The sequence below is a fragment of the Crinia signifera genome, chromosome 4, assembly GCF_055691185.1.
Source record: "Crinia signifera chromosome 4, ASM5569118v1, whole genome shotgun sequence".
In the NCBI taxonomy this organism is placed as follows: Eukaryota; Metazoa; Chordata; class Amphibia; order Anura; family Myobatrachidae; genus Crinia; species Crinia signifera.
The window spans coordinates 286,509,829-286,534,383 of NC_139220.1; the positions used below are offsets into that span (position 1 = coordinate 286,509,829).

The following is a 24,555-nucleotide window of genomic DNA, read 5'->3' on the forward strand; positions in this document are numbered from 1 at the left end:
TTCTAAAGAAATAACATGTAGTGCCAATTGGGTGAAAAAAATATGAAATATTTATTAAAAAAAACATAAAAAAGTCAAAGCTCCCTTTCTTCCCCAAATGATGGAGGGGGGGGCGGGGTATTTAACTGAAGAGGAATAAAAGTGTAGTCCAGTTCATACGGTACCGTATTCAGTAGAAACCAAGTAGCGATGGGTCTGTTCCTATGTTGTCTCCAAAATGAAAAGCTGTGTATTTGTATCCAATGTGTCCAGTGTGGTTATGGGACAGGATTTTTGTGGAGTAGCAATCTCCTGGTGTAACACCCGTATCCTGATTCGGGCAAATGGAGGCCCCAGATGGAGGAGCACCTAATGGTTGCCGGTGGTCACAAATTGGACTGCAAACAAGGAGGAGACTGGTCCAGATCCAGATAATGGAATGCAATGATGTTTGGGAACTGGATGTGGGTATTCTTCTGGTCCACCAACGCGTTTCGCCAGGTCTCTGGCTTTATCCAGGTGACATTGACAAAGCACTAACAGCAGGGGGAATCCTGGGGGTAACAAAAGAATAGGAGGCTCTGACAACAGCAGGGGGAATCCTGGGGGTAACAACAGAATAAGAGGCACTGACAACAGCAGGGGGAATCCTGGGGGTAACAACAGAATAAGAGGCACTGACAACAGCAGGGGGAATCCTGGGGGTAACAACAGAATAAGAGGCACTGACAACAGCAGGGGGAATCCTGGGGTAACAACAGAATAAGAGGCACTGACAACAGCAGGGGGAATCCTGGGGGTAACAACAGAATAAGAGGCACTGACAACAGCAGGGGGAATCCTGGGGGTAACAACAGAATAAGAGGCTCTGACAACAGCAGGGGGAATCCTGGGGGTAACAACAGAATAAGAGGCACTGACAACAGCAGGGGGAATCCTGGGGGTAACAACAGAATAAGAGGCACTGACAACAGCAGGGGGAATCCTGGGGGTAACAACAGAATAAGAGGCTCTGACAACAGCAGGGGGAATCCTGGGGTAACAACAGAATAAGAGGCACTGACAACAGCAGGGGGAATCCTGGGGGTAACAACAGAATAAGAGGCTCTGACAACAGCAGGGGGAATCCAGTTGTTACAAATAAAAACTAAAAGTATAACTATAATTATATATAGAAGCATAGAATTTGATGGCAGAGAAGAACCATTTGGCCTATCTAGTCTTCCCCTTTTTTATCCTTCAGATAATCTCAACCCTTTTTGAGATAGATAGATAGATAGATAGATAGATAGATAGATAGATAGATAGATAGATATAGCAGGGGGGGGGAAACAGCAGCACTCCAGGCGTCTTGTCAAAAAAACACGATCATGTTTTTTTGACAAGACGCCTGGAGTGCTGCTGTTTCCCCCCCCCCTGCCTTCTATTTATTTATTGGAGCAGGCACCCGGCGCAGACAAGCTAAATACAGGGAGAGCCGGATCAACCCCATTAAACTCTATATCTATCTATCTATCTATATATCGAGAGATATATAGATATATAGATATATATATATATTTTACACACACATACTAATTTGTTCTTCTATCTGTGACCAAGACTATACAGCAGAGGGAATCCTGGGGTAACAACAGAGTGAGGCACTAACAATGGTATGCAGTCATTAGGTTGAAAGTCAATAGGTAGACCAATATTGGTCAACACATGAAAAAGGTCGACATGACGACAAGGACTCTCCTTTTGCAAACACTACACTCCCTAGGTCTCAATGATACAGCCCTTTCCTGGTTCACATCTTACCTATCTGATCACTCTTTCACTGTTCGCTTCTCTGACTTTACTTCCTCCTCACTACCTCCGTCAGTCGGAGTTCCGCAAGGCTCAGTCTTAGGTCCTCTGCTTTTCTCAATCTATACCTCCTCGCTTGGCAAACTAATCACCCCTTTCGGATTTCTCAAATTTATCTATCAACCCCAGAGTTGTCACCAGTGGTTTTGGGCCGAGTCTCTGAATGTCTCTCTGCCATCTCATTTTGGATGTCTTCTCGCCAACTCAAACTTAATATTTCCAAAACAGAATTACTTATATTCCCGCCAACTAAGAACAGTTACCATCCTGATATCTCCTTCACTGTTGACAACTCGACAATCTACCCTACCCCACAAGCTTGTCGCCTAGGGGTCACCCTCGACTCTGAACTGTCCTTTCTTCCCCACATTCAATCTGTCTCCAAATCATGTTACATGCATCTAAAAAAACATATCCAAAATACGACCGTATCTCACACAAGACACTACTAAATCTCTTATCCATGCACTCATTATAGCCCGCATTTAACTGGTCTTCCCAAGAACAGACTCTCACCACTGCAAGCCATTCTAAATGCTGCTGCGAGGCTGATCTTCCTTGCAAGACGCTCATCGTCTGCTGATCCGCTCAGCCAGTCCCTCCATTGGTTACCTGTATCTTACCGTATTCAATATAAAACACTTCTACTTGCATATAAAGCTATTAACCATACTGCACCAGCTTATTTCTCTTTACTTATCACAAAATATCTCCCATCTCGACCACTCCGCTCTGCACAAGATCTGCGTCTCTCTTCTGCACGGATCACTAGCTCCCATTCACTATTACAGGACTTTCATCGGGCTGCTCCCATCCTATGGAATGCCCTTCCCTGCACAATAAGACTCTCCGCTAGCCTCCAAACCTTCAAGTGTTCCCTGAAAACTCGGTACTTATGTATTATCTGGGCTCCCATGTTAAATGAACCCCATTTTTTCATACCCCTACTATCCAACTACGCATGGAGTTGATTATATATAGTGTGGCGAGCGCAGCGAGCCACCGTGCCCGAAGCGTGGCGAGTGCAGCGAGCCCCGCGAGGGGACGCGGCCTCATAAGAAAAACGGGAGCCCAGATATTACATAAGTACCGAAAACTCACCTCTTCAGGCAAGCCTCTCATATTGCAGTTCTACACACATAACCCTCTGAGGCACTTATGTATTATATAGCTTCCCTTCTGGACTTGTAACTTGGTGGGACTACTATGCTATTACTGGTGCCTGTCCTTGTGTTTCCCCCCTATATCCCTATAGATTGTAAGCTTGCAGCAGGGCTCTCCTACCTCAAAGTCTGTCTGTTGTTACCCAGTTTGTATTATCACTGTCTACTATTGTAAAGCGCAACGGAATCTGCTGCGCTATATAAGAAACTGTAAATAAATAAATTAGGGCAAAAGGTCGACATGTAAATGGTCAACATGACTTCATCATGATTTTTTTTTTTGTTAAAACAGACTTGTTCTTACTTTAGCATCCCAGTTGGCATGGAGGGAGAATAGTGATTGCACCATGCCTGGATCATGGCGAGCGCACGCAGTACACTCATATGGTGTCCATGTTGACATCAGCCGACACAGGCACCCAAAAATGAATGTCATGGGCAGTATGAATTGTGTAATGGTTAGCATTACTGCCTCACAACACTGAGGTCATGGGTTAGATTCCCACTATGGCTCTAACTGTGCGATGTTTGTATATTCTTCCTGTACTTGTGTGGGTTTCCTCCGGGTACTCTTGTTTCCTCCCATATTCCAAAAATATACTGGTAGGTTATTTGGCGTCTAACAAAATTAACCCTATAATGTCTGTGTGTGTGTACATGTGGTAGGGAATATAGATTGTAAACTCCACGGGGGCAGGGACTGATGGGAATGTTCAAATATTCTCTGTAAAGCGCTGTGGAATATGTGTGCGCTATAGAAGAAACTGTTAAGAAATAAATAATGTCATCCTTTTCATATTTTGACAATGGACCAATATGAAAATGTGACAGTTAGTAATGACTACAGCTGTGCACCAGCTAGGTGAGGTGGAAACCGTGGACCATTGGTAGATCTCAAGGATCGGTTTGGCCAGCCACATCATCTGAAAGACAATGTTCTAACGAAAAATTATATTTCCCTATACAAATGGCGTGTTACTGAAAAAAGAAAAAATACGATACATCTTGGTACATCTTGTCCATACTTGGACACCTTGAAAAAGCTCCCTAGTGGAGTGAAACGCGTTGGAGGTTTATCAGACTGACTGAATACAAAGAAAGTCCTGAAACACTGCAGTGTGTTCCTATCCTGATCCTCTGACAATCTACATCATTGTGGACACTATCCTGGGCCACACCATCACCCAGAGGCAACCCCTGAATCATTGTGGACACCATCCTGGGCCGCACCATCACCCAGAGGCAACCCCCAATTCTTTCCTGGCAAATTTACATAAGAGGAATTTGGATCCCCAAACAAGGAATTGCCAGCGGGGCTCTACTGCTTATGTCCCAGTCTCAACAATACCAAGTGAGGATTTCTAAGAATAAGGACACCAGATCTGCACATACAGAGCTCTAAAAACCAATCGGTTTCTCCAAAAAATACGGTACCGTATGAAATTACAATATTCATCAGTTCAGTCAATTTTTAATTTGCTTTCCCCTCCCCTTATTTTTAAGGTTTTTGAATGGCCAATATCTGACCTATAATGTTGTGAAGTTTATATTGTTTAGAATCAGAATTTAAAAAAATAAAAACCAATATAGTGATACTCGAAACGTCTATATTAATTTTGTTAAATATTGGATATCAGCGCAGTCAACCTCCCCTTTTTCTACATCTTGGTACATACCATTATTTTTCATATATAGAGCAGATCAAAAAAAATTATAACAGCACATTATCCAGAATTAGAATTACTGGGGTATCATTCAACTTGTAAAACAGATGCTATAGGAACAAAGACGTTATGGTGCTGCACATGTTAAAGACATCACATTGTATAGAACTTTCAGAAGTTCAATGTCTCTCACATGGGATCATAAAATGTGATAAACATCTATAGGATAGGACAGTAAATGGCATCTGGATCAGGCATGTGACTCCCAAGCTCAGAGCAATGACCAAATGAGGAACGTGGTGGTTTAACGCTATTATTGCATACAGTAAAGCAACGTAATATACTATAAAGTAACTACAATAAGATCTACTACTGTATATAAAATAAAATGTATCTACAATACAGTTTTATAAAGATAAATAGATTATCCTTACCTAGAGCCACTGTGCAGGTAATAATGATGATGAGCAGCGTCCCTGTGCAGAGGGTGACAGACAGGTAGGTAGAAGCCATGGGATGTAAACTTTAGTGTAGGTGATGTTGGTATTTACAAGAGCAGCAATCTCCTCCCCTCAGCTCCAGTCTGATCTCAATATGTGTCGCCCCCTGCTCCCCACCTCTATAACTGCCCCCTAGCTGAGCCTCATGCTCAGGCGGAGCACGTCACCCCCTTCTCTGCCAGCAGTAGCAGATCCCCCCCACCCCAAGACCGAGGAGGTAAGAGTTTCTATGCAGGGAATGTAACACTGTCCCCACGCAGGAAGAGCACTGGCAGCGGGAGGAAGATGAAGATGATTCCCTGTGTGTGTCCCACTCCCAGTGCTGCACTCTGCCCAGCAGCTGATCATTCCCTGACCTCAGCCTGATCAGCGAGCATGCGCGCACCGGCTGCCTCCGACCTGACCAGCTGCTTCTCCGAGTAGCAGCAGCGCCATCTCCTGGTCTCATGGTAAACTGCAATCAATGCAATTCAGTGATATATAAACGAGTTCCACACCGGTAACGTGTCCATAACGTGCCTTACCTGACCCTTTCCATTGAGGAAGAAAATGCAATGTTCCTGGACTTCCCTGGTAATGTATGATTGCCATCACCTCTGGTGAAACACCTTTCTGATCAATTACCTAGCTCACCACAGGTGATGGCAATCATACATTACCAGGGAAGTCCAGGAACAGAACATCTTCTCCCTGAAGGAGAAGCAGGCAACCCTGGTCTATAGTACTGGGATCGCTAAACAGAATATTTCACCATTGCTGGAATTAAAAGTACTGTACGTAGCAGGGTCTCGTTTATCGCGTGAATAGGCTACTATGTTAAATAAGGTGTTGCTTTGCATTACAGACATAGCTCATATTGGTGATTGTTTGTTTTTTGCTCCCATGACACATAAAACTGGGACAGTGCTTTGTTTACCAGGGCGCTTCCATTTTCTTGGAGACCAATATACATCGCGGGCAATACAATTCCAGCTCTGCCAAAATGGCTCCGGCAGTGCAGACCACCGATAAGGAGGGATTGTTGATCTCACACAGGACGTTCCGGCGCTGCAGTGTGATTGGTTGGTGAGGTACTGGCGGAAGAAGCCGGCAGGAGCGGGTTAGGCCGTTCTTCTGCTGTGGGAAGAAGATGGGATGGCCGGTACCGCCAGTGGGGTATCTTTTACTGGGCGGCCAGGGGCTGCTCTTGACGTTCTCCCTCATCGCCTCGCAGAACCATACCAGCCCGGCCCCCTCCCCGGAGCTCAGCACTACCCCGGCCCCCGAGCTGAGGGACCCCAGCGGGCCCCTCGTACTGTGCGAATACCTGTGAGTAGGAGCCCTGGCCCTCCGTGTATGTGATGTTACCCCAGCCAAAGGGCGGGAGTGTGAGTACCGTGTGACAGTAACACGGGGGAAGCGGGGTATGAGTGCAGTGTGACAGTATCACGGGGGGCAAGGTGAGCGAGTGCAGTGTGACAGACAGTACCACAAAAGGGGGTGAGGGAGTGTGAGTGCAGTGTGACAGTACCATTGTGGGCAAGGGGAGTGTGAGTGCAGTATGACAGTGCCACTGCGGGGGAGAGTGAGTCATAGTTGCCTACCCTCCTGCATTTTGCAGGAGACTCCCTGAAACACCAGCAATCTCCCTCATTAGGCTAGAAATCTCCCTCATTTCACCCAGACCACATTACACTGTTACATTTTTTTTGGGGAAAAGGAATGAGAGACAAATACAGTTACACTGAATCATCAGCACCATTCCCAGCACTTTACCAAGTATAGTAGCTCTTACTAACTGCTTTGGGGCTCATCTATATTTGGATATAAGTCATTTTAAATTACACACCCACGCTTCTAAATGCCACGTTCACAATCTTTTTTCACAATGTCTCCATATATGGAACTAGACACGCCCTTTGGGTGGAGCATAACATGTCCCCTCAATGGGGCGCTTTGCAAAATTCTACTACCAACTATAATCTCCCTGAAACTAGTTTTAAAAGTAGGCAAGTATGGAGTGAGTGCACTGTGACACTACCACAGGGAATGTGCCAAGGTTTGAATGTAGATGTATTGCTGCACATTTTGGTATGTTCTTGGAATCCACTCAGATGTTTAATCCTGAGAATTGACTTTAACTTCCTATGTTTCACCATTTATGTCTCAGCCCAGAAGAGTTTATAGAGTGTGATGATCCAGTAGACCACACAGGAAATGTGTCTGCCCAACAAGATCTTGGTTATGGATGTGCTAAGGTGAATACCCAGCTGGCATTTATCTTTTGTGGATTAATTCCCCATCTATTATTACAGCATTAGATGTCCTTGCATAGTTACAATCTGAGACATTAATTCTTTCTTATTCATTTTAAAGAGTCATTAGTTTAGTTCACAGCTGGCCTTAATTATAGTCATACAGTATTGCACAGCCACAGAGAAGTGACCATGCAATATCGCACAACTAATATGCTAGTATTGCAGCAGGAGGCGCCTGTCAAAAATATGGCTCCTGACAGCATCTGAATAAACTCCACAATTCTCAGTATGCTATTAGTAACGCTTCAGCCTTTATTGGCCTTTATCAAGCACAGCAAATGTTTTGCTGTGCTTGATAAAAGCCAATAACATGCACTGATACCACTTATCGGGTTGGGATCATTTGGTCTACAGCATGATGGTCGACATGGGAAAAGGTCAGCCTGGTTATAGGTCGTTAGGTCGACATGGGGTTTTTCACTCACTATGCGTCGGGCACGGTACCTCGCTGCGCTCGCACACTATTTTATTCTCCCACCACACCTTAGTGGATGGTTATGCATGAGATACCGCCTCCCGGCACATGTCGTCATAAAAAACGTGAAAAACCCCAGGCCGACCTTTTGACTGTCGACCTAGACACTGTCGACCTAATGACTGTTGATCATCATGCTGTAGACCAAATGGCCGCATCCCCCACTTCTCTCCCATAATGATGATTGATACAGGTACCCCTTTGGCATATGGGACTTATAACAGTCCCCCTAATTAGTTACTGTCTACGTTTGTTGTTTTTTAATTGATCATATATAAGAATTCACAAATAAACATTTTTCACTCTAGGATTTTTTTTAGGGCAGGATGCTGACCACCAGGCAGGGCACTTTTTTTTTCAATCAAGAGAGAACATTTTATATTAGAAGTTTGTGAAGTTTGTGAGTACACAGATATAGAATCGCATACATCACAGAGCGATTCAGATCAATCCTCTAGAGGTAGACGTCCTTTTTTTCGCGAGCGTGTTTACACGCGGAGTCGAAACCGGGGTCCAAACGACCCACCAGAAGAGGGGGCAGAAGGCACAGGAAAGAAAGGAGCAGCAAGGGGGCGAAAAGCCCGGAATTAGCGATCTATAATTTGTCTAAATACAGCCCGACCCCGGCAGAGATGGCAGTACTATCGAAAGGTCTGACATTTGTTCAGACCTATAAACCTAAAGCCATCGATGTCGATGTGGAGCTGTACAAATTTCAGAGAAAGCTTAATTTAATGGATTTCTTTAAAAAACATGGTACAGGAGCTGAGAGGAGGGAGGGGCCCTTTAGAGCCAAAAGTGTTTTTGATCCACCCACCACAAGTGCATCGATTGAAACTTTTTTTAGGTTGGTCAAGGCAGATGTTAATTGTGAACAGAGACTCAAGAGACCAATTAGGTCCAATTTATCTAAAGCAGAATCGGCAGCCATACGATCACTACATGATAACAGCAATATAGTGATCCGCCCCGCCGATAAAGGCGGGGGTATTGTGATCATTGATAAAAATGACTATATCGCAGAAGTGATGCGACAGCTGAACGATACGCAATGTTACAAGCGCCTGACCTATGACCCAACGGCATCCTACAAAAAGGAGATCGATGCAATAGTGGATATGGGAGTGATGAATTGTTGGATAGACACTGACACCTCAAACTTCCTTAAACAAGAGTTTCCAAAGATACTATTGATTTATGTGCTGCCAAAAATCCACAAGAGCCTAGTGGCCCCCCCAGGCAGACCAATTATCTCTGCAAGGGGGTCACTAGGCCAACCATTATCGCAGTTTGTGGATTTTTTCCTGCAGCCAGTTGTGATACGAACCCCCTACTTTACCAGAGACACTACGGACTTTCTGTTGAAGTTACGTAGATTTGGTGATCCCCCACCTGATAGTCTGCTAGTAACCTTAGACGTTAGTAGTCTTTATACTAACATCTCGAATGATGAAGGCACAGCAGCAGTGAGAGAAATCTTGACTACCAGCAGAGATTATTGTGGTCCACCAATTGATTATCTCATTTTATTGATTGACATCATTCTACGCAAGAATTATTTCTTATTTAATAATGAATTCTTTTTGCAATTATCGGGAACGGCCATGGGGTCGAATATGGCCCCGGCATATGCCAATTTGTATATGTTTTTTTATGAAAAGACCTTCATTATGGCGAATCCTGAATTTTCAAGGTATATAAATTTTTATATGAGATTTATTGATGATCTTTTTCTTGTATGGACCGGCACTAAGGAGCAATTGGATTGTTTTGTCAGCCATTTGAACAGTTTACCTGGGCGGATAAGGTTCACACATAAAAGTGACCCTACCACCATGGACTTCCTTGATGTAACTGTGAAAGTGGTTAATGGCATCTACACAACAAGGGTTTTCAAGAAACCGACAGATAAAAATACGCTTTTGGCCTATTCCAGCTTTCACCCACAACCCCTTAAAAAAGGACTTCCTTTTTCCCAGCTAGTGCGTGTGGCCCGGATAACTTCAGACAGGCGAGAGCTTGAGAATGATCTCCAACAGATGGCACAAAGGTTCCTGGATCGAGGCTATGACGCCAACGAAGTAAAAATAGCAATGGAGAAGTGCATGGAACTAGATCGCGAAGCATTGCTTGTCCCAGAGTCTAAGGATAAGACATTAAATCGTGTTGTGTTCCCAAGCACATATTCCACGTTATCTAGTGCCATAAAGAATGCAATTTCAAAGCATTGGCACATCATTAGGACTGATCCTATAATTGGCAGTGAGTGTGAAGAACTACCACTCTTTAGTTACAGACGTAGCCCAAATATTAAACAAAGGATAACCTGCTCTGATATTAGTCCTGGAGCCAGCAGCAATAAAAACTGGCTAACCCTGAAGAAAGGGGCCTTCAAATGCACTGGGTGTGCGAATTGTAGGTTTTTGACAGTTGGCACTCAATTCACCCATCCCATCACGGGAACTGTCCACAAATTGTTCCATCGCATGAACTGTGAGACAAAGTACATTATATATGTGATTATGTGCCCATGCAAGAAACTTTACGTGGGAAAAACTATCCGCATGGTGAAAGAAAGAATTGGAATGCACAGATCATCCATTAAAAAGGCCTTAAATTGTGTAGATGCCAATACCCCCCCGGTGGCGAAACATTTTTTTGAAAGTGGACATTCAATAAAAGATTTTTCCTTCATGCCGGTCGACCACATCCCACCACTGCGGAGAGGTGGCGACAGGCACAAGATTTTGTTACAAAGAGAATGCCAATGGATTAAAAAGCTAAATTCATTATCACCTTGTGGACTCAACGAGGAGTTCCCTATGTCTGTTTTTCTCTAATCACCGTATATTGATAGAGTCAAAATTTATTATTAGGTTGTAGGGAGCTGCTTATGATTATCTATGGAGGGATTACAGTGATTTATTATCAAATTTCTTATGGGTGTATGTATACTGTCCAGTTTTTGTAATTTTTGTGCTTTTTGTAATTATTTTTTTGTAATTTTTTTGTGAGACCAGTGTGACGCGCAGGCCTGCAGTGGACAATGTGGTCAGTCCTAATTCCATAAACTTCCTACCTTACATAACGAGCCACCATAAGCCCTATAGGGAGCAATAGACGCTGTAATACTTAGCGCGTTTCCCACGGTCCCCTAGGCAACAAGACGCTCCTAATGTAGGAAATGTGGGCGTGAGCGCCGCATGTTACCAAGGTAACACAGCGACGCGAGTCCTGTGCCTTGGACACTGAGAGACGGAGGTGAACGCGATGATGTCATCGCGTACACCGTCCTCAGTGTGAAGCCCCGGCAATGAGTTGAGACGCTTGGTAGGTGTCTCTATGACAACGCCGTGACGCATTGACGTCACGACGTACTAAGCCCATATATGGACATCCGGGATTGCAATTGTTTAAGTGCAGGGGCGCGTGCATTGGTCAAGCAATTAAACCATCACAGGTGCGGGGGATTTGAATAGCAGTGTGGCAGCTATATACTGGGCTGATCTGCTCACTTTGAATGAGTCAGTCCAGGATGAAGGCATGAAAGCCGAAACGGGCTCGTCGACTGCTATTGGAAATCTCTTAGGATGGGTGAATATTTGAGTGTCCCACCATGAATTATTTTTTGCAAATCAGTCCAATCATGATATGAACTCTTTTGCTATGAGATCCATTGAGCAATAAATGGAATTTATTTACTTCAACCAAAAGGTGTGCTGCCAATCATATATCTGCAAGGATACATGTGTTTCTATATATATATATATATAATCTCACACTCCTCTAGGATTACACCTAGTAAACCTTGTCATACTCTGTTGTGCCCATTGCAAATTCTGTCATAATGCCTATTACACATTGTGGCACACACTGTAATGACTCTTACACATTATACCACACACCATATTGCCCATTACACATTATATTATGGCACACACCAAAAGTTCTCATTGGCATTTCAGCATGGTGGGGGCAGTTTAAGGGCGCACAGTGCCACACACAAAAAGGGCAGGGTGCATTTTGAGGTTTTAAAAATGGGCAGGGTACGGCACCCTGCAAAAGAAACTTAGAGGGAACACTATATAGTTATTAAAAAATAAAATGTCAAAGTTGGCAAATACTGTTTTATATCTGCTGTAGTTGTTGGTAATGTAAACAGCGGGATGTGTTTCTCTTTTATATGCAAGTAGCGTTAATGAATTATTTATTATGAATAACATGGCCATTTCTGTTCCATAGTTTGGGGGACAAGCGTACAACGAAGTGGAGCACACAAAAGTGTGGTGCCGGGCTCTGGTCGGAATTGAGTGCGCTGGACCTCGCTTATTCCAACGTGGGAACAAGCCATGCATCAAGTATGTGTTGTTCCCTGAATCAATGTCTATAGGAATGGAGCCTGTTTCTCTAGTGCTGCCATTATGTACCCGGTTTCTAATAATAAGCTGAATATTGTGTGTAAACAGGAGGTGCACTTTACGAGGAAATGGTTATGAGAAGAGTGGAAAGGCATTTAGATGGAAATTCAGGGTTGTGTAGGATGAAACCCATAGAACATAAGTAATGGTGTAAGAAAATGACTGTTAGAGCAGGAAGATCCTTGCCTTACTGTATGTGACCTTTCATTTTTGCTATTACCAGCAGATGAGTGACAGAATGGATGGCTTTTCACCATAACTCCCTGCTACGGAAAGCCTTCCATCCTGGGGGAAATGGCTGGACAGGGGGAAAACGCTCAGTGTGTATGTACTCAGCGTTTTTCAGCCCAGCTATTTTCCCCGTCATTGTGAACCCCATACACACTGGGCATAATCGCCCAGTGTGTATGGACCTTTAGATAATGAAATTAAAACTGCTTGGTATAGGTATAAAAATATTCATAAAGAGACCAGGAAAAAAATAGGCTTGAAGTTGCCCAAAGGATATACAACTGTTCTATGTAACAGTTTTGTTACTTTACATATGCTGTATTATTATAATACTAATAATAATTACACTCCTTAAACTAACTTTGCCCCTATGTGTAATATACTATAAATCATCCTCCATTCTTCTGAGAACTGCAGTGCTGATAATATTCTGGCTCATGATCTCATGATCTTTACATGTATATGACGAAATTATGCTTATGTCTTAAGGCCCATACACACTTGAAGATTTTCATTTCAAAAGACTTTGCCAAAATCTTTGATAGATATATCTTTCCCCAAAGTAGTGCTTACACACTGAGCTATTTTCCTTAAAGAGCGAGAGATTTTCAGGAGGCGAAAGACTTTGCTGAAAATCTTTCATACAAAAGGCTATTTACATAATGGGTGGGGAGATATATATATATATATATTAGCGATGATTCTGGCACTCACTGCATAAAAACGATAACGATCCTGGTGCCTTCGGTTAGAACACCTAATGCAAAGCATGCAGGGGTCCTGTATATATTCGGGGTGCGGCGGCACTCAGTCAAAGAAACAGCGGTACAGCCTTTAAGACGCCAACGTTTCAATATTTAATCATATTTTCGTCAGGGCAGCAATAACATGTAAAAAACTCACCATACTTATAGTGCAGACCATCACCAGATCCTCCCTCGAGGCAAACGCCGACGCAGTCGGAGTCGCCAGCGGAAGTCATCACCCTGTGTTACAACCATCACCATCTTGGTTACTGGAAACAAAGCATAGGAATCACTATCCAAGTACTGGCAAAACAGTTTACATAGAAAAAACGGAGCAACTGCAGCACAATAATACATAGAAAACGTAACATTTGTAGGAACACTTTATAAAAAGCAATGAAGACCCATAGTCTCATTAAGTCCCTTTGGACTCAATGTGTCAAGAAGGTAAATCCATTTGGATTCTTTTTGAAGCAAGCATTTAGATCTGTTCCCCCCACGGGAGGAGGGAGGGACATGGTCTATAATGATATGCTTAAATGCCGTAGGGGAGTGTCCGGCTTCAGCATAATGCCTAGCAACAGGCTGTGTACTGTTGCCAGACAACACAGCGGCACGGATTGCCTGTCTGTGTTGTGCCATTCTGATTTTAAATTGGCAATCGGTTTTACCGATATAATATTTGCCACACGGACAAATCAAGGCATAGACAACGAAACATGATGAACAAGTTAAACGATGATGGATTTTAAAGGATTTGGGCAACGAGGGATGTTTGATGGAATTGCCTGTGAGCATATACCCACAGGTCGTGCAACCAGTGCATTTTACACATCCAAGTTTAGGGGTCCCCCAAAAACCAGATGACATCTGTTTGCCCATACCCGTTACATCAGTATGTACGAGGTGGTCCCTCAGGTTCCTCCCTCTAGAATAACTTGTCATGATCCTTTTCTTATTCAGGGCAGTCAGGTCAGGGTCTGATGTTATAATAGGCCAGTATTGTTTTACTGCCTGTCTGGCCAATCCACTAGAGGTGTTATAGCGGGATGGCCAGATAAGTGTATTGGCATGATTAGTTTTGGCTTTCTTAACTAGAGTACTAGCTCTAGTTCTGTTCATAACCTTATGATCGATTTTCTTGATGTTAGGATTGAAAAAGTCAATAACATGCTTAAAACTACTTTGTATGTCAAACCGACAGACCGTAATATTCTCCTACCCCCTTCGAGTTTTCACCCTTTACCAGTACAAAAGGGCTTGCCCTTATCACAATTCTTAAGGGTTAGGAGAATTTGCAATGATGACGCTGAAGCCAATAGGCAACTTGACTTAATGATTGACAAATTTGCAGTGAGAGGTTATGACAGAGCTGATCTGTTGGCCACTAAACATAAGGTTATGAACAGAACTAGAGCTAGTACTCTAGTTAAGAAAGCCAAAACTAATCATGCCAATATGTAAGTATGGTGAGTTTTTTACATGTTATTGCTGCCCTGACGAAAATATGATTAAATATTGAAACGTTGGCGTCTTAAAGGCTGTACCGCTGTTTCTTCTTTGACTGAGTGCCGCCGCACCCCGAATATATACAGGACCCCTGCATGCTTTGCATTAGGTGTTCTAACGGAAGGCACCAGGATCGTTATCGTTTTATGCAGTGAGTGCCAGAATCATCGCTAGTATATATATATATATATATATATATATATATATATATATATATATATATATATATATATATATATATATATATATATATATATATATATATATATATATATATATATATATATTCGCCATTTAAATAAGTACAGTGGGCATACACATATATAAACATCAGTGGGCATATACAAAAATTGGTGGCAGTGGGCATCAGCATATAAATAAATAAACCGTGGTGCCAGTGGGCATCAGCATATAAATAAACAATGGTGCCAGTGGGCATCGGCATATAAATAAATAAAAAATTGTGCCAGTGGGCATCGGCATATAAATAAATAAACATTGGTGGCAGTGGGCATTGGCATCTAAATAAACATTGGTGCCAGTGGGAATTGGCATATAAACATTGGTGGCAGTGGGCATTGGCAAATAAACATTGGTGGCAGTGGGCATTGGCATATCAATAGATAAACATTGGTGGCACTGCAGTGGTACTCACTTTTGTGCTGCGGGCAGGGGGACAGTTGGACGGGCAGGCACTTTATGATTCTTCTCTTCAGAAGTTCAGTCCTCCCCCTCCTCCCTGCTCCGTGCACTGCAGAGACAAGACGAGCTGGGGGAGGGAGCAGGGGAAGGTCAGCAGCCAGATTCCGCTGCTGCTGAACGGAGCAGGGAGAGGATAGAAGCCGGGGAGGGTATCTGCTGCTGCTACTGAACAGAGACCCCGGGGCGGAGAAAGGACAGAAGCCGGGCTGAAAGTCTATCATCTTTCAGCCCGGCGGCAGGGTGAGCGTACACACTAAGCGATGATGGCTCAGATACCAGCCATCATCGCTAGACATGCTGGTCAAACCAGCCGACGTGGGACGTTTTCAGCGATGATGCGGGAGCGCGCATCATCGCTGATCTGCAGTCGGTGGCCCATACACACTGATCGATTTTCAGCTGAAAATCGCTCAAAACAGCAGTTTTCAGCGATTTTCAGCTGAAAATCGTCAATTGTGTATGGGCCTTTAAAGTGGATATGTTATACTTGATATTTATGGACACAAGAAATGTTGCTGAGTTGGAACGTGTGTGGGTGTGTGTGTGTGCGCTAGTCTAGTGTTCCTTGTGTGTTTCTGTACTGAGCATGTGTCAGACTTGAGCGTTCACAATTACATGCTTGCACGCTTCTCAATCGAGTGTTCATTTGTGACCAGAGTTGGAAATGGGTTGTGCAAGGTCTTTGGGTAGAGGCAGAGTCCAGTGTGGGTGCGTGTAAGCAAAGAGGCTGTGGCTCAGAGATGTATCTTGTGCAGCTGTTATAGGGCATGTGTAAGATCGCATTGATGATGTTGATTAGCAGCAATAAAGGCATACAGAGGCCGATGCATCTTCAGATGTGTAAAAATATGCATACAGGAGAATATACGCCATTTTTTTCTGTGCGCACTTCTATGTAAAATGTTTCCAACTCTGTATCAGCCCCAGTGTGTGTGTATATATATATATGTGTGTATGTGTATGTATGTGTGTATGTATATATATATATATATATATATATATATATATATATATACATACATACATACATACATACATACATACATACATACATACATACATACATACATACATACATACATACATACATACATACACACACACACACACACACACACACACACACACACACACACACACACACACACACACACACACATACATACATACATACATACATACATACATACATACATACACATATATATATATATATATATATATATATATATATATTAGAAAAATGCAGCACTCCACGGCAGTAAAGCAGTAAAAAAGCTTTAATATCCAAACTTAGTTTGGATATTAAAGCTTTTTTACTGCTTTACTGCCGTGGAGTGCTGCATTTTTCTATCCTATCTACATCCCTTGCTGTGCGGGCACCCAGGCTGAATTATACACGGAGGTTGTGCCATATATATATATATATATATATATATATATATATATATATATATATATATATATATATATATATATATATATATATATATATATATATATATATATATATATATATATATATATATATATATATATATATATATATATATATATATATATATATATATATATATATATATCTCTATATATATATCTATATATATATATATATATATATCTATATATATCCCCGGCACTCCGGATACGTGGTGAACTTGCCTGGTGCCTTCCGGGGGGGCGCACTGTATGTACAGGGGCCCAATGGATATGTCACGGTGACGGCGGCACTCAGGACTTAGTAACAATAACAACAGGAGGCTGTGTTAAGTTCAGCGTTTCAGCGCTTGTCGCGCTTTTATCAAGAACAGCATGAAGTGATACAAAGTGAACTTACCAAATATATAGGAGCTCCGGGCTGGTGCTGTGTCCGCCTCCATCAGCTTCCTGCTTCCCTCCAGTGACGTGGGTCGCCCGGAAGTGATGTCATTCGGCAGTACCCGGTAGCTAGGCAACGTGTATACAACGCATAGATGTGAGCTGCAAAATATAAACAAAACGTAGCAGCGTTCTGTCTGGTCAAAAAACTGTGATATTAAGGCATACAATTATGCAAACATGCTCTGTGGACTGTGTGTGGAACAACTACAATATTTGACACTGTAAATCAATGTGAAAAAAACGTGAAAACATGACAAGAGCAGTAACAGATCATAATTTCCTAGTGATGTGACACTCAATTAATGATGCCTCACGCTGAGTGGGTGGGGAGGCTTTCTAAAAATATCTTAAAAAAGGAACTAACTTAATGGATCCTTGTGGCGTAAACAATACTTTTTTTACTGGTATTTCTTAATCAAAAAAAAATGTAAAGATGAAAATTCCACTATCGAATGAATTTTTCAAAAGGTGCTTGTAAGCTCTGTGAACATCTGCTGGGAGGATGTCCACCTACATAAATTCATCATCTCCCGGGTATAGTATTTAGTATAACACTGTATTATCAGTATCTATACATTAAAGGAAACAAGTCAGTCCCAGGGAGTCATTTAACCCCCTTGGGGTCACTGTTCCCAATTTGAATATCCAAGAGGATTCAAGTTGGAGGAGTCTCTTCCCTCTGTCTCCTCCTCGTGTCATGGGGGGTATCTGATCTATAATTCTATATCGGATCGATGAGCTCTCATGCCTAGTGACCGGTTGGTCGCTGGTGCCCTTCACCAGTGTGGCTTTAATGGCCGACCGGTGCATGGCCATTCGCTCCCGGAACTGTCTTTCTGTCTTGCCCACATACTGTAATGAGCAGGGGCATGAAATAACATATATTACACACTTGCTGGTACATGTAAGGCGATGTTTAATGTGATACTTTTTGCCTGAGAAGGGGTGGTTAAATGTTGGTCCCGTGAGCATATAGCCGCAGGTGACACAGTTGGGACATTTATAACATCCGTTTTTAGGGGGCGGCAAAAAGGTTTTTTGTTGGGGTATGCCTAGGTCAGAGATGTCCGAATGGACAAGTCGGTCTCTAAGGCTTCGGCCTTTTCTGTAGCAGGGCATCAATTGTGTATCCTGTAGATGGAGACTGGGATCTGATTTAATAAGTGGCCAGTATTTACGGGTTTTTTGTTTTATTGTCGGTGACATGCATGAATATGTGTTTACCCGTGTCACCTTGAGCGTTTCAATTATCTCTTTTTTGGGTCTTAACAAGTTTTCTCTGGGAATTTTGATGGCTTTAATTTTCATGTTTAATAGTTTTGGGTCATACCCCCTATCTAAAAATTTTTGGGCCATCTTGTCCACCTGTCTCAAAGCCTCTGATCTGTCACTAGTGATTCGTAGGACCCTAATGAATTGACTATAAGGGAGAGAGTCTTTAGTCTCCCTGGGGTGTGCACTAGAGGCCAGTAACAGGTTATTTCTGTCAGTTGGTTTAGAAAATAGTTTTGTGGTGAGTCTGCCTTGTTCTCTGGAGATAGTCACGTCTAGAAAATTTACACTTGTGGTGTCTACTGTGTATGTAAATTTAACTGGGTGATCCAGACTATTGTGCTGTTCAATGAGTTCTATGAACTCCTGGGACTCTCCTGCCCAAATGAGCAGTACATCATCGATGTATCCATGGTACATGATGATTTTATTGCTGACTGTACTATATGGGTAAACACATATTCATGCATGTCACCGACAATAAAACAAAAAACCCGTAAATACTGGCCACTTATTAAATCAGATCCCAGTCTCCATCTACAGGATACACAATTGATGCCCTGCTACAGAAAAGGCCGAAGCCTTAGAGACCGACTTGTCCATTCGGACATCTCTGACCTAGGCATACCCCAACAAAAAACCTTTTTGCCGCCCCCTAAAAACGGATGTTATAAATGTCCCAACTGTGTCACCTGCGGCTATATGCTCACGGGACCAACATTTAACCACCCCTTCTCAGGCAAAAAGTATCACATTAAACATCGCCTTACATGTACCAGCAAGTTTGTAATATATGTTATTTCATGCCCCTGCTCATTACAGTATGTGGGCAAGACAGAAAGACAGTTCCGGGAGCGAATGGCCATGCACCGGTCGGCCATTAAAGCCGCACTGGTGAAGGGCACCAGCGACCAACCGGTCGCTAGGCATTTTGCCCAGGCCAGGCATGGTATCTCATCGATCCGATATAGAATTATAGATCAGATACCCCCCATGACATGAGGAGTAGACAGAGGGAAGAGACTCCTCCAACTTGAATCCTCTTGGATATTCAAATTGGGAACAGTGACCCCAAGGAGGTTAAATGACTCCCTGGGACTGACTTGTTTCCTTTAATGTATAGATACTGATAATACAGTGTTATACTAAATACTATACCCGGGAGATGATGAATTTATGTAGGTGGACATCCTCCCAGCAGATGTTCACCGAACTTACAAGCACCTTTTGAAAAATTCATTCGATAGTGGAATTTTCATCTTTAAAAAAATGTTTTGATTAAGAAATACCAGTAAAAAAGTATTGTTTACTGGATCCATTAAGTTAGTTCCTTTTTTAAGATATTTTTAGAAAATCCATTAAGTTAGTTCCTTTTTTAAGATATTTTTAGAAAGCCTCCCCACCCACTCAGCGTGAGGCATCATTAATTGAGTGTCACATCACTAGGAAATTATGATCTGTTACTGCTCTTGTCATGTTTTCACGTTTTTTTCACATTGATTTACAGTGTCACATATTGTAGTTGTTCCACACACAGTCCACAGAGCATGGTTGCATAATTGTATGCCTTAATACCACTATTTTTTGACCAGACAGAACGCTGCTACGTTTTGTTTATATTTTTCAGCTCACGTCCATGCATTGTATACACGTTGCCTAGCTACTGGGTACTGCCGAATGACATCACTTCCAAGCGACTTACGTCACTGGAGGGAAGCAGGAAGCTGATGGAGGTGGACACAGCACCAGCCCGGAGCTCCTATATATTTGTTAAGTTCACTTTGTATCACTTCATGCTGTTCTTGATAAAAGCGCGACAAGCGCTGAAACGTTGAACTTAACACAGCCTCCTGTTGTTATTGTTACTAAGTACTGAGTGCTGCCGTCACCGTGACATAGATATATATATATATAATCTCCTAAGCTTGTAATCAGGCTGAATACATCAGTTAAGTCCTTGGGGCATGTCCCTCGTAGTATATATACGGAACAAATGTGAAATAAAAGCATTCTGTGACCAGTTCATTGTTGCTCATGTGATGTCCTTGTCCTCTTCCAGGTACACCGGTCACTACTTCATCACCACTCTGCTGTACTCCTTCTTCTTGGGCTGCTTTGGGGTGGATCGCTTCTGCTTGGGACATACAGGTGCCGCTGTGGGGAAACTCCTCACTCTGGGAGGCCTGGGCATCTGGTGGTTTGTAGACCTTATACTACTCATCACCGGGGGTCTAATGCCGAGTGACAACAGCAACTGGTGCACCGTCTACTGAGACATACATCGGGGATTGTCCACTCTCTCCCACCCCCCGGACTGTTACAGCACCGCAGCTGTGGACTTATACAGAAGAACTGTAATCTGCTAAGACCCCTGCCACAAATTCTACTAGTTCAACACGTTTGATAGGGTACATCATCGCCAAAGATGGCTGGGTTTATTATTATTTTTTTTTTATGCTAATTTATTTATCCTTTAGTGTAATCAAGGAAGAAATTAATCCTTTTGACTATCGGTTACCTCTGAAATTACACAAAGCAGAACACACAGAGCCATTGTTATAATTGTGAGAGACTATACTGTAAATACATTATAATTGCCATGACCTGGTTTAAAGTTTAATAAAAGTAACAGACCTTATACTCCTGCAGCATCTTGGCATTCTGTGTACACAACGTTATTGGGGAGCTACAAACATGCCCTCGTTGCAGCCATCATCAATAATCCTTTACTTGATCAGGACTCATTCTTGAAATATAAACTACCGCCCTTTATCTCCATCCATCGCTTATCCCCACCTCACCACTTCCATACCCTCTTCTCCACATAAACTGCCTTAACTCTTTTCTCTAATGTAGCCATTGATACTGCAGATCACCACCTCCTTCAACCTGTCCAGTCCTTTGAACTCTAAGGACACACTCATTTTTTTAGTGTAAAACCACCTTCACTGCTTCTGCTCTGATGCCAGTACCCCTCTAAACTTCTCCCCCATGTGTCTGTTCTTGTATGTTTACACCTCCTCTGAAAATGTAATGGGCTCCATAGGCCTCCAATACCATCTATATGCAGATGATACCCAAATATATCTCTTTACCTATGATCTCTCTTCATTCATCCTCTCTTGTGTCTTTTGACTTCTTGCCGCTTGATCCTAGATGTTCCAGCCCTTTCTCAAACTCAATATATCTGAAAACAAACTGATTATGCTCCATCCATACAAGACCCCATGACCTGTCCTCTTCTGTTGACAGTACCACCCTTCTCTCTGTCACTGGCTTCATCCGCCATTCCTCCTTAAATCGCTCCCCACATCCATTTTCACAATCTTGCTGCTTCCACTTTCTATCTCCAACCAGTCTGAGCATGGGTGCCACCAAAGCTTTCAGCCATGCACAGATGGTGCCTCATACCCCTAGCCTTAATATGCAAGAAGCAGTTTAAGACCGGAGAGGGCCTGCTTGCCAGGCCCACTATGGTCCATCCCCTCTCTCGCTGCACACTAGACTTTTGCTTTGTTACAGAGTTTACTGCATATGTACAGGTCTCCATGAACAGGGCACCTTTGCCACATTTCCAGTGACGTCTCTATTGTGCATGCACAAAACACCAGGAAAATGGCTGCCTCACCATTTTCCTAGGGATTTTCTGACACAGGACCCTGGAGAGGTAAGTATAATTATGCCTGGCGCAAGTGAGCCACACCAAGCTTTTTTCTTGACGTTTCACACTGCAGACTCTGTGACACTACTGTGTACCGGCCGTACAAGGCTGCAACTTTAACTGCACAGGAATTCATTTTAAATATGAACAGTCGGATGTAACAAAACAGAACCTGGTGTGAAAAAAGCCATAGTTGCTGCAGTGCATCATTACTCAGCTGGGAAAAACAAAATAGCTTCAAATAGATCACGGATGGGGAATGCTTGGCCCTCTAGCTGTTGTTGAACAACGCATCCCAGAATGCCCTGCAACAATTTGAGCATGGTCGAATAGAAAAACTGTAGCAGGGCATCCTAGGATGTGTAGTTCAACAACAGCTGGAGGGCCAAAGGTTCCCCATTCCTGAAATAGAGTAATGCACTAAGAAAGTATTAATCTTTCTTGCATTTCTTTAAATGTTACATGAAGTTTTTACATTTCTGCTGCCTCATGTCCATAATATTAATTGTGCTGTAAACATATTGCTCTAATAAATAATATATATAATTGATGAAGTCAGACCGGACGAAACGCGTTGGGTGTTCCTAGCCTTCAGAATCTTTTTAAGATAAGCACTTTATTGAATATATTTACGTCCACCTTTTTTTATATTTGTTTTTTAAAAATATTTTATATATTATTCTTATACTGTATTGTTATAAATAAAAAATGTTATATTTATATATCATCGTATATACAAAATTATCTTTGACCATATATCTCCGGTTCCAGATTGCTACAAAACAATTAGTCGCCGCTTCTTTATTCGCTGTATTCATTTTTGTTTGGAGTAATATACCAATATTATATGAAGAGTGCATAGCCACTGAAAGCAAAACCAACCCAAAGAAGTTTTTTTAAATACACTAACCCACTAACTGATACTAGTGGAAAAAGTGTTACTGAGGACAAGGGAAAAGCAAAACTGTTAAATGAGTTCTTCTCATCAGTATTTACTAAGGGAGAGCAGACTGTGGAACGAACATTTACCACAAACGGGACAAATAAGCCAGATCTCATTGTGGATTTCACGCCGAAGGAAATAATACTGAGGCTAAACAAACTCAAAACAAATAAATCACCAGGGCCAGATGGGATTCATCCGAGGGTATTAATGGAATTAAGGGATGAACTAGCTACCCCCCTACATTATATCTTTAGCAAGTCACTATCGACAGGTATAGTACCAAAAGATTGGAGAATAACAGAGGTAGTGCCAATATTCAAAAAAGGAAGATCCCGCTAATTACAGACCCGTTAGTTTACCCACAATTGATGTTAAACTATTTGAAGGATTTTTAAGGGATGGTATCCAGGAATATTTAGATAATCACCGTCTACTCAGTACTAACCAACATGGGTTTGTGAAAAATCGTTCATGCCAAACTAATCTAGGGTTCTATGAAGAGGTTAGCAAAAACCTCTATAATGGAAATGCTGTAGATGTGATTTTCCTAGATTTCGCTAAAGCATTTGATACTGTCCCACACAAGAGATTGATTAATAAAATGGAGAACCTAGGATTGGGTGAAAATGTCTGCAGATGGGTAGGGAATTGGCTATGTAATAGAGAACAAAGAGTGGTTGTGAATGGTGCCGTATCAGATATGATACCGGTACTAAGTGGAGTGCCCCAGGGTTCGGTTTTGGGGCCCATTTTGTTTAACATTTTTATTAACGATATTGGGATAGGGTTACTCAGCAATGTATCCATCTTTGCGGACGATACAAAACTTAGCAAAGTCATCAAATCATCAGAAGATGTCACCATGCTTCAAAATGATCTTGCAATTCTAGATGAGTGGGCAAAAAAAATGGAAGATGAGGTTCAATGTAGATAAATGTAAGGTTATGCACCTTGGGAGACACAACCAGTGTGCAAGTTACAACCTTAGCAGAGAGGAACTGGGTAATTCCATACTTGAAAAGGATCTAGGAGTCCAAATAGACAGCAAACTGGGATGTAGTGCCCATTGTAATGTAGCTACAAAATAGGCCAACAAAATTCTGGCATGTATTAAGAGGGGAATGGAAACTAGGGACTCAAGGGTAATTATGCCACTATATAAAGCATTGGTGAGACCTCACCTCGAGTACGGAGTACAGTTCTGGGCCCCACACTATAAAAAGGACATCATAGAATTAGAAAAAGTCCAAAGGCGAGCAA

The 24,555-nt window shown here is 42.4% G+C and overlaps 2 protein-coding genes across 3 annotated transcripts in view; one reads left to right on the forward strand and one right to left on the reverse strand.

The window, feature by feature from the left end:
* The window catches only part of ADAM9 (ADAM metallopeptidase domain 9), an 86,833-nt gene extending 81,257 nt beyond the window's left edge, over window positions 1-5,576 (reverse strand). For both annotated transcript variants that reach the window (XR_014473591.1, XM_083184892.1), the window contains exon 1: window positions 5,092-5,576. Coding sequence is in view for 1 of the 2 variants with exons in the window: in XM_083184892.1 (XP_083041018.1) it covers window positions 5,092-5,170 (79 nt within the window). In the remaining variant the exon portion in view is untranslated. The remainder of the gene's footprint in view (window positions 1-5,091) is intronic.
* Window positions 5,577-6,143: 567 nt separating this feature from the next.
* On the forward strand, window positions 6,144-21,328 carry TM2D2 (TM2 domain containing 2). Its single transcript, XM_083184893.1, has 4 exons — window positions 6,144-6,465; window positions 7,307-7,394; window positions 12,172-12,287; window positions 20,748-21,328. Exons 1-4 carry the CDS (start codon window positions 6,287-6,289, stop codon window positions 20,959-20,961), a joined length of 597 nt encoding a protein of 198 aa, XP_083041019.1. The 5' UTR covers window positions 6,144-6,286; the 3' UTR covers window positions 20,962-21,328.
* Window positions 21,329-24,555: the final 3,227 nt, after the last annotated feature.